Below are 14,546 nucleotides of genomic sequence, written 5' to 3'. Positions count from 1 at the left end.
AGTTCAGTATATATATGATATATAGCATGTAGAAGTGTGTATTTTACAGTAATATGACGGACTATACTCATTAGCACACATTTTTTATTTTGATTGATTATTTGTAAAATTTATAAGAGCGTCTGCGGTAAGCTTCCTGACGTCACACACGCCACAAACGACACCCAACTGACGTCATTTTTTACGTCAAAGGATGACACGCTTTTTTATACGCATGCGTAAAGTACATCGCTGGGCTTTCCTCCGAAGTGTTTCTGATATTTGCTGCCCTCTAGCGGCGTTTGTTGTCAACCCGGGCTGGTTAGACGTTACCATAGAAACCGCCCCGCGAGCCTTTTGAGTTTGGATCCCAAGCAAACGACAACATGGCAAACAAAATGACCTCCATGCCCGATTTTAAAACCTACCGCACGAGCGTGAAAATTGGAAACTGGAGGGAGGAACAGCACTTGGAAGAGGTTTGTGCTCAAATCGATATTTAGGTTTGTTGTTGGTTTAGCTACTGTTTAGAACTCCAAGAGTATTTCACCGACGCGACGGAGAAACCCAACGAATACGTTTCGTTAATTGTGTTCATTACCTATTTCTGTCCATCAATCTAAAGATATAAGTATTTTTCTACCTCTATCACCTATGTCTAGCCATTTTTTATCCATCCATCCATATTTCTATATCATACAACAGGTGTTTACATATTAATGTGTCTTTCTACTACAGCATGTGAAGAACAAGTACTTGCTTAAAAAAGAAAAGGGGGAGCTGATCGCCCAGAGAGTGGACTCCCTCAGGAACAACATCCTCAGTCCGGTACTATCAAATGACAAAATGAGTGATGATGACGATGATGATGGATGTCAATGTGTGTACAGGTGAAACTGAGCGTGACAACGGATGGTGCACTGCACTTTGGAGATGTTGTCATGTTGTTGAACATCGGTGAACTGGGCCAGTGTTTAACACTGGGCATCAACGCGCACATTAACCACATGACCAAGATTCCTTCTCCTGCTATTAAAGGCCCGTGTGGAGTCAGTGCAGGTAGAAGCGTTCAGCCCTGTGTGCGCACGGCGTTCATTATTACCAGGTACGTGCACACACACACACACACATTGCGTCAGCGGAATCTTGTAATGTTGCTTTTGTTGATGGCAGTGTGGATGGCACTCCTGAAGGAGCAATGCTGCATTATGAGCAAAGTTTTGCCTTGAAAACAACAAGTGACTTCACCGGCAGCGTAAGTGACTCTCTACTCCCCCCAAAAAAACCAATCCACAAACGAAAAATATTTATATTTCATATTTCTACGGCAATACATGAGAACAGTTATCAATTTCTTAATTATTTGTGTTATTAAAGATTCATCTATTTCTAAACAATAATATATAGCTGTATTAAAATAGCTCAATTATTCATAAGCTTTTGAAAAAATATACATACCAGTATAGTATATATATATATCACAACTTGCATTTTGCTGTTTTTAAATGGCCACTTTTTCCGATTTCCTTTTCAGATGTACCTAACGAGTGACGTGAAGACGTTCCGGAAGTCCGCTGTGAGGTCTCGTCTCCAGGAGGTCAACTTGGACAATAGTGAATGCTTCCAATCCTGGTGGAAGTTGGTGCACTTTGACCCTCAGGAAAGGCTCGAGCACGAGGGTCTGCCTGTACCCGTGAGTTTCTTGAACTCGCTGGTTAAATATTTCACCCGCTTGCAATTTCAGCATTTCCTTCCATGCATCATCTTAACGAGGTTGCACTTTGTTTTCTTTCGCAGGCCAACCTCAACGTGGTCGTCCTCCACTCCAAGACCAACCAGGCTCTGGCTATCACGGAACATCTTGTCCCAGGGTATTGTAATGACCTGGCCCTGATCTCCCACCTCTAAAAATTTAACGCGGCCCTTGTCGTGTGCGGAATTCGAAGCCTTTTTTATTCTTTAGGGCCACCGTACTTTTTTCAATCAACATTGGCGTGCAATTATTTTTAGTGTCCATCCAATCTTTGATTCCTTCTTCTCCCCCCGGCAGCACCACATACGGCACTGAATATGAGGTGACCGCCCATACTTTCTTGGACAGTCACAAAGCTGAAAAATCCAATAACCACTGGATCCTGTGCACCGGTGACCCGGCCGGGGACGGCCTCCTGCTTCTCAATCGCCTGAAATCCGAGGGCAACTGCATAACGTTACCGCGGGAAAACCCAGACGATCCAACGGAGTTTCTCAGGTGTAGTGTGTGTAATTATAGGGAAGATAGGTTTGGTTCTTAAAAAAAAAAAAAAAAGAACGTTTTCTATATTTGGATGCCCCCACACACAAACTCTGTCCACCCCAACATACACATATTTGTCCATCAGAAATGTATATGTTCCCATAAGAATTTGAGAAGTTTTCTCAAACACGAGGGGTGGTCATCTATTGTGATTCCTAAAAATAACAATAATAGAAAATGTGATATGGAAGCCCATGGTGAAGTATTTTTCCCCACACTCTGGGAAAAAAAAACATTATTACAGCTTTCGGGCCTATAATGGCTTGTTGCTGGCATGTTAGAGGAACTTAAGTTCCCTTGACTCCTGCTTGGGAAAAAAACATCTTGTCATGCCTTTAGGTTACTTGAACACTATATTGTCCATATGTGTGTATATAAGTGTGTCATAAATTGAAGTGTGCCCAACATTTTTTACTGGCAATTTCGCCTGTTTATTTTTTCCTGGGGGAAAAACTTTATTATTCCATTAGCGTAGTCGTATCGTGTACGGGTGAGGCCAGTTTCCAATTATAATTGGAGATGGACAAGTGTGACGAGGAGAAGAAGCAGTAGCTTTTCAAGTCTCGACAACTGGTGAGTCAACATATATTACGTGTGTGTGTGCGTGTGTCTGTGTTAGCATGAAAGTCACAGGCCAGCCTGAAATATCAAAAATCGAATTTAGTTTTCTTTTTCCCAAATAGTATAAATAGGTCAAAGAGTCTATGTAGGTTGTCACTTTATGTAGTTCAGTGAAGTTGATGTGCATTCATTTATGGCCAGCAGCCTCGCCACATCAAATATAAATAATTGTCAAAGATCTCCAAAAGATAATCCTGAGCGATTGTTGGGATTACACGCCTTGCTTGGAAATCGATCTGTGCCATAAATCGTGGATGTTTTTGGCAGCTCAATACTGACCAGTGCAAATTTATGTGAGTAGTCAACAGTTAGGTTGGGTCCAGGAACACACATTGATTGTGATGTGGAACAGAACTATACAAAATCATAAAGCTTGCTATATTTATTTTCCCAAACTCTATCTCTTGGCAGGTGGTTAAGTTTGGATGGGGTATTTTTTTTTTTTAAAGCTGGATGGGTCATATTAATATCCTGTGGTGTCCACCAGGGGTCAGTGTTGGAAACAGCCACCTCTTTCAATCGTTTATTATTGTTTTTTATTTAATTGCCATTAAATCATTGACTGTGTATTCACGTTCAGTACATTTACAGGTATTGCGTAAATGTTATTTCTGAAGCATGCGTAGCTGCTCGTTGGATTAATCATTAACAACCATTCCGTGTTAGGTGAATGATGCTGCCTTCATAAAACCAGGAAAAAAATAAAAACCGACCTCTGTCGAGCGAATGTCAGGTGGCCATTGTCGCATGCTTCTGACGTCGACACTGCCGTGGTGAGTAACCGGCAGGCGTGGGTTCGGAGTGTTTTAGAAATTTTCCACTCGCCGTGACGGCATGCGAACGCAGCACATGAGGGCAGCTGGCCGAGGACGAACAATAGAGAGGAGGGAGTCGGGCTTTCAGGGTGGATAACCAAGTGAAGGGGGGTGCAGATGTAGAAGGAGAGGAGAGGAGAGGAGAGGAGAGAAGAGGCAGCAGCAGCAGCAGCAATAGAAGCAACAAACCTTTGTACCTCTCTCGCATAGCGGTGAGTTCGAACGTGGAGGCCCGTTAGATATGTTTTAATTAGAATATCTCGCCCGATGTCTATTTGGGGGCAGGATGTAATGTATAGGCCACGAACGATGTATTTTAAAAGCATGTGCACGTGCATTTTCTACGGGAAAAACCTTGCGACCATTAAAAATCTGACAATATTAAATGGATTGCCCCAATTCTATATCTTACCCCAGGCCAAGAGAAAAAGCTTAACATCGCTTGATGTCAGAAAACTACCAGTAATGGTCACAAAAATGTATGTTTCCGGACGATTACTTAAATCTCCGCAAATAATTCCGCGTTTTTTTCTCTTTGTCGCCATTAATTTTCGTGATAACAGTTTTTTCAGACGATAGGTCGATAAAGTCCAATATATCGACATTAAGCGATGTAAAGCTGTTTCACTCCGACATTAACCGTCCGTTTCCTGACAATTTAAAACTCGACTGACCGATGGTGGGCACCGACATTTATACTTCCGTGTAATTTTCCTCCACATCAACTTTGTGTTCAATGTTGGCTCCTGTTTGTTTGCAGTGTCATGCGAGCATGGCAGTGCATGTGGGTGGACTTGTGGCTGTGATTGCCTTTTATGCCGTTATTCTGCTAACTGGCATCTTGGCCTCACGCAAATCCAAGAAAGTGGAGAAGAAATGCACGGGCATAAAGAGCGAAGTCGCCATCGTTGGGGGTCGCAACATCAACGTCGTGATTGGAGTTTTTACCATGACAGGTAAGATTTTTTTTTTTTTTTTTGGTCACTTAGATGCTATATATATTTTTTTTTTCTCCTTTCAGCGACATGGGTCGGAGGAGGTTACATTATGGGAACCGCCGAGGCTGTTTACTCCCCGGCTCAAGGTCTCGTCTGGGCTTTTGGCCCTCTTGCATATGTTTTGAATTTTCTTTTAGGTGAGTATCTAAAGTGGGACTCAACTGATTCAGAAAAGTTTGTTTATAATGAATGATTATTGTTGGCTTATTAAGTCCAATAAATTCAGCTTATATTGCATTGTTTTTAATCGAACAGAAGACAAAAAAAATCTTGCATTTGATCACGTATAACCAGAAAGCACTGTGTCCTTTTATGATCCTTTACGCCAGTGGCTGTGTGGTGGATCACGGGGCTCAGCTTTTAGGGTCATGTGACATGTTAATACCTGATGAAGGATTCAAAAAGTGTTTTTTGGATGTCATCGGCAGCTCTTCCAAAATAGACTTGCCCCCCCCACACTTTCCCCCCTTAAGTCATTTGACCATCCTAATGAAAAGCTCGGAGTTGCTCAATGGAAACCAAATCCCCAAGAATAAAACTCTCCTGCTACTTTAAGGTCAAAAAGCAGCTCATGTGAGGGACGTCCGGAGAGCCCCGAATTCTCGACAGCAGTACCTGGGCTTTTTGTCAGCCACTCTGATTCGACACTTGGGAGGATCTTTCATTTTTTTATTATTATTTATTTTAATAACGTTTCCACCTTGACGTCAGCATTATGCTCATTTGCTCGTCAAAATGACGATTAAGAATAAGATGAAATGCGTTTGACAACCAACAAAGAGTTTTTGTGCTCTTTCTATAACCTAAAATACCACACGATAACAACAAAGCTAATCGGATTTAAATATTATGAAAGTAGCTGTTGGGCCGAGACGTTGAAGGTCACGTAGGCGTATTTATCTCAGCAGATAAACTTGGCCTTCTCCTCCCTCAAACGCACGTGCCTTATAAAAGAGGAATCATTAGCGGTGAAATAATAAAAAAAATAATTCATTCTTTAGGATGAATGCATGTGGATCGTTTCTATGACGAAGCCCCGCCCCCTTCCCTCTGTACTGATTTTAATTGGCCTTCCTTTGTAACTTGAACCCTGTTCAAAGATTGATGAACATTTAGTCAATATTTTGCCAAGTTTGACTATGAAATAACTCCAGGCTGTTTATTTTAAAAAAAAAAAAAATTTGTCTTCACTTTGCTATGCTTTCTGTCTTTTCAAGGAGGATTGTTTTTTGCCAAACAAATGAGGTCCAAACGCTACGTGACTATGTTGGACCCATTTCAGAACCGCTACGGCCAATTGTTCACGACGGCAATTTTGATTCCTGCTTTGATCAGTGATATTTTGTGGGTGGCCTGCATCCTTGCCGCTCTGGGTTCGTCATTTATTTTTAATTTTTTATTTTCCATATTCAAATATGACGGTTCAGTGTTGCTGATCTGGTGGTTTCTTCGTGTGTGTGTGTGTGTGTGTGTAATTTCCAGGGGCAACCATGAGCATCATCCTGGATCTCTCATCGACAATCTCCATTCTTATCTCTGCGGCCGTCTCCATCATTTATACATTTTTAGGAGGCCTCTACGCGGTTGCATACACTGATATCATCCAATTGTCGTTCATATTTGTCAGCCTGGTGAGCCATCGAGGTTGGGCGCAAAGGTCGTGCGATTGAAGGCGTTCACTGAAGATTGACTGACTAACAAATGTTTGTTTTTGTGTTTTAGTGGCTCTGTATACCGTTCATGATCCTCAGTCCTGTGGTGACTGACTTGGTACAAACGGCCCAACTCAACCATTCAAGCGTCCACTCGTGGATCGGAGAGGTGAAGTTTGAGGATGCAGGGAAATGGACAGATGACTTTCTCATTTTGGTCAGATATTTTGCTTATTTGATTTTTGTGATTGTTTCTTTTGTAGGATGTCGCTGCGTGCTAACATCTGTGTAGGTCTCCACAATTTCCAGGAGCACTAAAAAAGTCCACCAGAAACATCGAGCGTAACTTCTCTGCCAGTTTTTCTTGCTCTTGCCCCCCCTACAGCTAACTTTGTGAATTGCGTCTCTGCACTCAAGCCTCTCAGCGAAAATGAGTAACCTGAGCTCCGAAACAGGCGTACATATATTTAGCCGGCGCAGCCGTGTAAATATAATTTGTCGGTACATGTTATATATTTAGTAACTGTAACCGTCACTGATGCGCTTGACAAACGTTATTATGTTACAGGCTTTAGGTGGACTGGCCTACCAGTCTTTGCACCAGAGGATCTTGGCAGCGGCTTCCTCATCCAAGGCTCAGGTTACTTGTTTTGCGGCCGCTGGCGCTGCTTTCTTGATGGGAATCCCGTCGGTGATCATCGGAGCTGCGGCAGCATCCGCAGGTACGGCAAACGCGCATCTCGTGTAACACGGAGGCAGCGGTAACCGGACACCCCGTGTTAACGGGCAATCCTCATCAGTGTTCCCGCGTACAAAGACTCAAGATGGGACAGGGGATCGCTACATTATTGCAGAAAAGGAACGAGCTATCACACAAAACAAAATCCGATTTCAATATTGACAATATTTTATTTATTTATTTAATCTGGTGTTGCACAGTGTGCACAGGGAGCTTGTGTGTTTGCACAGACACTTGAAAAATAAGAGGGAGCACTGATCCGCAGGTTCTCTTATCAGCCAAATTAGTGCCAAAGTGACGAGCTAAGCACCATGGGAGTTTTCACCTCAGAATTCAAGTTTAACTTGAAAGAAATATCATTAAGAGACAGTTTGTCTTCTCACTTTAATGTGATCATTAACACAGCCTCGTAGATAATTGACCATCATTTCTTTTCCCTCTCTGTAAGACTGGAACCAGACAGAGTACGGCCTACCGCCACCTTATGATCGTGGGGAGGCAGGGAATGTCCTGCCATTGGCTCTGTGCTACATCACACCCGACTGGGTGGCCGTGTTAGGCATTGGCGCCTTAGCAGCGGCGGTGATGTCCTCCATGGACTCAACATTGCTGTCGTCGGCGTCCATGTTCACCCAAAACATATACAAGACGTCTTTGAGAAAGCAGGTGTGTGTGTGTGTGAGTGTGTGGGTGTTAGTTCTGGGTCATTTTTTTTTTGTCTTCTGTAGGCATCGGATAGGGAGCTAAAGTGGGTGATCCAGATAAGTGTGCTCCTGGTGGGCCTTGCTGGAACGGGTCTGGCCTTCAACAAGAGCAGCATCCTTGCGCTCTGGCTGCTGGCTACCGACCTGCTCTACTGCATCGTGACCCCTCAGTTGTTTTGTGTGGTGCACCTCCGAGTGGCCAACTGCTACGGCGCCATCAGCGGCTACGTGATAGCTCTGCTGCTGCGCGGGCTGAGCGGCGAGCCCGCGCTCGGCATCCCGCCTGTGCTGCTCTTCCCGGGTTGGAGGGAACGGGATGACGTCATCACGCAGTACTTTCCCTTCCGGACTCTGATTGCGTTCATTTCCCTGGCGGCTGTCGTTCTCGTATCCTGGCTGGTCGAGCTGGCCTTCGCTCGCCAGCTCATTCCTCAGTCCTGGGATGTGTTGGATGCGTTCAACAAGCAAAGGGTAGTAAAAGAAGAGTATGAAAGACCACTACAAACGTTGAATGAAGAAAAGAATTATGTTTTTAACACGGCGTTATAGGCGCACACTATATGCCAAAGCCTAATTTATGCATATTAGTGCACACATTCGTACATATTTTCTACGCTGTAGTTTCTTCTACAAACTATTGAATATTGCCGTCTCCGCGAGCCCACAGTTTTGATCTGCGTATGCGTACTGAAACAAAAGAGGCTCTTCAAGACGCACATTTTCAAGTAACTGTTTAAATGTCAGCATTCCGACGTGAATGTCGGAAGCCGTATTTTATCCAAAGGCTTTTTTCCTTCACACCCATTCCTACAAACTATCCAGTTGAGGGCATTGTATTCCTAATCTCTGACCTAGTTAAATGCTATTGGACCTTTTTGCACTCAGAACTACCATTGTTCTCCCCAGACCGTTATTTCCTACTGGCCTTTTCTACGTTTTCAGTGTTTAAATGCTAGGCTATTCATTCATAATTGTACTGTCGCAGAATAAAATCGTCACACAATGTTGGATACATTGCTCTTGCGTTCTGTTGAGATATTATTGAAACTGTAATGACAAGGTTGGAGCAGCAGAGGGCGATACAAGAACATTGCAAGTATTTGAATAGTTAAGGTCACTTCCATTGTTTTTGTTCTGTATGCTGAAGACATTTGGGTTCGTCTTCAGATGTCCTGTTTGTAAATGCTTTGGGTGGCTGCCTTGTGTATGAAATGTGTTCTATCAAGAAATGCCATGCCTTTTGGAAATTTTACTTGATAAAATATATAATAATTACTTATGTGACTTGAGTATTTATTTTGCACAAATAACTAGCGTGCATGTCAAATTGACTTAAAAAATGGATTCCTATAGAAAACAACGTCAAATTGACTTTAAAAAAAAAAAGATTCCTATGGAAAACTTGCTTCTATTTGCACATGTTTCTACTTACAAACCCGATCGTGGGACCAGTTAAGTTCGTAAGTAGAGGTACCACTGTAGTCACACATTGTTGGATGCATTGCTCTTGCATTCTTCTGTTGCGAGACATTTAATGAAACTGTAATGAGTGACTAGGTTAGAGCAGCAGAGGGCAATACAAGAATATTCCAAGGGTCGTATACGTGCACAATTGTTCATTATATATATATATATATAGTGTATATATATATATATATAGCCTCGGGTACATAACCATTTATGTTTACCTGGCCTTTAAGCGAGATTTTATTTTATTGACAAGTAGCACGCTTATATATTTTAGAGAAACGGATTATTCAAAAAGGAGCTCGTCGCAAATTGCTAGTTTAGAAACGTGTTATGCATACCTTATTTTTTTTTGTTTCAATTCAAGCCAAGATGAATTTATAGCTGCATGTGTGAAATCTAAATTGTATGGGTAAAAAGTAACGTTTTAATTCCCTTAATTTAGTTGTCACTTATATATATCAAAAGAAATGCAATTACTGAAATAATAATATTCTAATTGACTGGCCGGCACCTGTATAGGGTGTGTATGTATATTGTGTTCTATGTCTTGTCACCGTGGGATAGTGGGAACGTAATTTCGATCTCTTTGTGCGTCTTGGCATGTGAAGAAATTGACAATAAAGCAGACTTTGACTTTGACTTTGACTTTGAACGGCTGGGGACGAGACGCGACACACGGCATCAGACGACTCTGCATGGACGAGCAGGTTTTCATGGGTGTGTCATGTTAGATAAGCACCCCGCCCTCCTTTTTTAAATAAGCTAGAAAGTTGATTAAAAAGTACCTAGTTGAAATGCAATATATGTTGTTATTGTCATTCGAGCATGGCAGTGCATGTGGGTGGACTTGTGGCTGTGATTGCCTTTTATGCCGTTATTCTGCTAACTGGCATCTTGGCCTCACGCAAATCCAAGAAAGTGGAGAAGAAATGCACGGGCAAAAAGAGCGAAGTCGCCATCGTTGGGGGTCGCAACATCAACGTCGTGATTGGAGTTTTTACCATGACAGGTAAGATTTTTTTTTTTTGGTCACTTAGATGCTATATATATATTTTTTTTTTCACCTTTCAGCGACATGGGTCGGAGGAGGTTACATTATGGGAACCGCCGAGGCTGTTTACTCCCCGACTCAAGGTCTCGTCTGGGCTTTTGGCCCTCTTGCATATGTTGTGAATTTTCTTTTAGGTGAGTATCTAAAGTGGGACTCAACTGATTCGGAAAAGTTTGTTTATAATGAATGATTATTGTTAGTTTATTAAGTCCAATAAATTCAGCTTATATTGCATTGTTTTTAATCGAACAGAAGACAAAAAAATCTTGCATTGGATCACGTATAACCAGAAAGCACCGTGTCCTTTCATGATCCTTTACGGCAGTGGCTGTGGATCACGGGGCTCAGCTTTTAGGGTCATGTGACGTGTTCATACCTGATGAAGGATTCAAAAAGTGTTTTTGGGATGTCACCGGAAGCTCTTCCAAAATAGACTTATTATATATTATGAAAGTAGCCGTTGAAGGTGACGTAGGCGTATTTATCTTAGCAGACAAAATGGCTGTTCTGTTGTAACTTGGCCTTCTCCTCCCTCAAACGCACATGGCTTACAAAAGCGTAATCATTAACAGAGAAATTAAAAAAAAAAAAAACATTCTTTTGTTGTTTTTTTCTATTATGAAGCCCTGCCCCCTTCCCTCGAGCTGAATTTACTGATTTTAATTGGCCTTCCTTTGTAACTTGAACTGGTTAATGAACATCCATCCATCCATCCATTTTCTGTACCGCTTTATCCCCACGGGGGTTGCGGGCTTGCCGGAGCCTATCCCAGCTGTCATCGGGCAGTAGGCGGGGGACACCCTGAACTGGTTGCCAGCCAATCGCAGGGCACACAGAGACGAACAAACATCCGCACACGCACTCACACCTAGGGGCAATTTGGAGCGCTCAATCGGCCTACCAAGCATGTTTTTGGGGATGTGGGAGGAAACCGGAGTTCCCGGAGAAAACCCACGCAGACACGGGGAGAACATGCAAACTCCACACAGGGAGGGCCGGAGGTGGAATCGAACCTGCACCCTCCTTACTGTGAGGCGGACGTGCTAGCCAGTGCCCCACCGAACCGCCGGTTACTGAACATTCAGTCAATATTTTTCCAAGTTTGACTATTAAATAACTCCAGGCTCTTTAAGAGGAAATTAGTTTTCACTTAACTACGTTTTCTGTCTGTTCAAGGAGGGGTGTTATTTGCCAAACAAATGAGGTCCAAACGCTACGTGACTATGTTGGACCCATTTCAGAACCGCTACGGCCCAATTGTTCACGACGGCAATTTTGATTCCTGCTTTGATCAGTGATATTTTGTGGGTGGCCTGCATCCTTGCCGCTCTGGGTTTGTCATTTATTTTTAATGTTCTTTCTTTTCCATGTTCAAATATGACGGTTCAGTGTTGCTGATTTGGTGGTTTCTTCGTGTGTGTGTAATTTCCAGGGGCAACAATGAGCATCATCCTGGATCTCTCATCGACAATCTCCATTCTTATCTCTGCGGCCGTCTCCATCATTTATACATTTTTAGGAGGCCTCTACGCGGTTGCATACACTGATATCATCCAATTGTCGTTCATATTTGTCAGCCTGGTGAGCCATCGAGGTTGGGTGCAAAGGTCGTGCGATTGAAGGCGTTCACTGAAGATTGACTGACTAACAAATGTTTGTTTTTTGTGTTTTAGTGGCTCTGTATACCGTTCATGATCCTCAGTCCTGTGGTGACTGACTTGGTACAAACGGCCCAACTCAACCATTCAAGCGTCCACTCGTGGATCGGAGAGGTGAAGTTTGAGGATGCAGGGAAATGGACAGATGACTTTCTCATTTTGGTCAGATATTTTGCTTATTTGATTTTTGTGATTGTTTCTTTTGTAGGATGTCGCTGCGTGCTAACATCTGTGTAGGTCCTCCACAATTTCCAGGAGCACTAAAAAAGTCCACCAGAAACATCGAGCGTAACTTCTCTGCCAGTTTTTCTTGCTCTTGCCCCCCCTACAGCTAACTTTGTGAATTGCGTCTCTGCACTCAAGCCTCTCAGCGAAAATGAGTAACCTGAGCTCCGAAACAGGCGTACATATATTTAGCCGGCGCAGCCGTGTAAATATAATTTGTCGGTACATGTTATATATTTAGTAACTGTAACCGTCACTGATGCGCTTGACAAACGTTATTATGTTACAGGCTTTAGGTGGACTGGCCTACCAGTCTTTGCACCAGAGGATCTTGGCAGCGGCTTCCTCATCCAAGGCTCAGGTTACTTGTTTTTGCGGCCGCTGGCGCTGCTTTCTTGATGGGAATCCCGTCGGTGATCATCGGAGCTGCGGCAGCATCCGCAGGTACGGCAAACGCGCATCTCGTGTAACACGGAGGCAGCGGTAACCGGACACCCCGTGTTAACGGGCAATCCTCATCAGTGTTCCCGCGTACAAAGACTCAAGATGGGACAGGGGATCGCTACATTATTGCAGAAAAGGAACGAGCTATCACACAAAACAAAATCCGATTTCAATATTGACAATATTTTATTTATTTATTTAATCTGGTGTTGCACAGTGTGCACAGGGAGCTTGTGTGTTTGCACAGACACTTGAAAAATAAGAGGGAGCACTGATCCGCAGGTTCTCTTATCAGCCAAATTAGTGCCAAAGTGACGAGCTAAGCACCATGGGAGTTTTCACCTCAGAATTCAAGTTTAACTTGAAAGAAATATCATTAAGAGACAGTTTGTCTTCTCACTTTAATGTGATCATTAACACAGCCTCGTAGATAATTGACCATCATTTCTTTTCCCTCTCTGTAAGACTGGAACCAGACAGAATACGGCCTACCGCCACCTTATGATCGCGGGGAGGCAGGGAATGTCCTGCCATTGGCTCTGTCCTACATCACACCCAACTGGGTGTCCGTGTTGGGCATCGGCGCCGTAGCAGCGGCGGTGATGTCCTCCATGGACTCATCATTGCTGTCGTCAGCGTCCATGTTCACCCAAAACATATACAAGACGGCTTTGAGAAAGCAGGTGCGTGCGTGTGAGTGTGTGGGTGTTAGTTCTTGGTAATTTTATGTTTTTGTCTTCTGTAGGCATCGGATAGGGAGTTAAAGTGGGTGATCCGGATAAGTGTGCTCCTGGTGGGCCTTGCTGGAACAGGTCTGGCCTTCAACAAGAGCAGCATCCTTGCGCTCTGGCTGCTGGCTACCGACCTGCTCTACTGTGTCGTGACCCCTCAGTTGTTTTGTGTGGTGCACCTCCGAGTGGCCAACTGCTACGGCGCCATCAGCGGCTACGTGATAGCTCTGCTGCTGCGCGGGCTGAGCGGCGAGCCCGCGCTCGGCATCCCTACTGTGCTGCTCTTCCCGGGTTGGAGGGAGCGGGATGGCGTCATCACGCAGTACTTTCCCTTCCGGACTCTGATTGCGTTCATTTCCCTGGCGGCTGTCGTTCTCGTATCCTGGCTGGTCGAGCTGGCCTTCGCTCGCCAGCTCATTCCTCAGTCCTGGGATGTGTTGGATGCGTTCAACAAGCAAAGGGTAGTAAAAGAAGAGTATGAAAGACCACCACAAACGTTGAATGAAGAAAATAATTATGTTTTTAACACGGCGTTATAGGCGCACACTATATGCCAAAGCCTAATTCATGCATATTAGTGCACACATTCGCCCACAGCTTTGATCTGCGTATGCGTAGTGAAACAAAAGAGGCTCTTCAAGACGCACATTTTCAAGTAACCGTTTAAATGTTAGCATTCCGACGTGAATGTCGGAAGCCGTATTTTTTCCAAAGGCTTTTTTCCTTAACACCCATTCCTACAAACTATCCAGTTGAGGGCATTGTATTCCTAATCTCTGATCTAGTTAAATGCTATTGGACCTTTTTGCACTCAGAACTGCCATTGTTCTCCCCAGACCGTTATTTCCTACTGGCCTTTTCTACGTTTTCAGTGTTTAAATGCTAGGCTATTCATTCATAATTGTACTGTCGCAGAATAAAATCGTCACACATTGTTGGATGCATTGCCCTTGCGTTCTGTTGAGATATTATTGAAACTGTAATGACAAGGTTGGAGCAGCAGAGGGCGATACAAGAACATTGCAAGTATTTGAAAAGTTAAGGTGACTTCCATTGTTTTCGTTCTGTATGCTGAAGACATTTGGGTTCGTCTTCAGATGTCCTGTTTGTAAATGCTTTGGGTGGTTGCCTTGTGTATGAAATGTGTTATATATATATATATA

General features: G+C 43.5%; 2 protein-coding genes and 1 pseudogene across 2 annotated transcripts; all 3 read left to right on the top strand.

Moving 5' to 3' along the window:
- Nucleotides 1-4: 4 nt before the first annotated feature.
- On the top strand, nucleotides 5-2,696 carry cfap161 (cilia and flagella associated protein 161). The gene is made up of 7 exons (XM_037254359.1): nucleotides 5-458; nucleotides 718-807; nucleotides 870-1,084; nucleotides 1,153-1,234; nucleotides 1,514-1,672; nucleotides 1,777-1,850; nucleotides 2,030-2,696. The coding sequence occupies exons 1-7, from the start codon at nucleotides 366-368 to the stop codon at nucleotides 2,271-2,273; spliced, it is 957 nt and encodes a 318-aa protein (XP_037110254.1). The 5' UTR covers nucleotides 5-365; the 3' UTR covers nucleotides 2,274-2,696.
- Nucleotides 2,697-3,654: 958 nt separating this feature from the next.
- On the top strand, nucleotides 3,655-9,079 carry LOC119124409 (high-affinity choline transporter 1-like). Its single transcript, XM_037254356.1, has 9 exons — nucleotides 3,655-3,923; nucleotides 4,472-4,667; nucleotides 4,733-4,846; nucleotides 5,927-6,082; nucleotides 6,192-6,340; nucleotides 6,432-6,578; nucleotides 6,930-7,083; nucleotides 7,549-7,766; nucleotides 7,829-9,079. Exons 2-9 carry the CDS (start codon nucleotides 4,484-4,486, stop codon nucleotides 8,351-8,353), a joined length of 1,647 nt encoding a protein of 548 aa, XP_037110251.1. The 5' UTR covers nucleotides 3,655-3,923; nucleotides 4,472-4,483; the 3' UTR covers nucleotides 8,354-9,079.
- Nucleotides 9,080-10,004: 925 nt separating this feature from the next.
- LOC119124410 lies at nucleotides 10,005-13,958 on the top strand (annotated as a pseudogene).
- The last annotated feature ends 588 nt before the right edge of the window (nucleotides 13,959-14,546 follow it).

The sequence above is a fragment of the Syngnathus acus genome, chromosome 6 (assembly GCF_901709675.1).
Source record: "Syngnathus acus chromosome 6, fSynAcu1.2, whole genome shotgun sequence".
NCBI lineage: Eukaryota > Metazoa > Chordata > Actinopteri > Syngnathiformes > Syngnathidae > Syngnathus > Syngnathus acus.
Note: the sequence above shows the minus strand (reverse complement) of the source record. Positions and strands in the feature narration are given on the sequence as shown.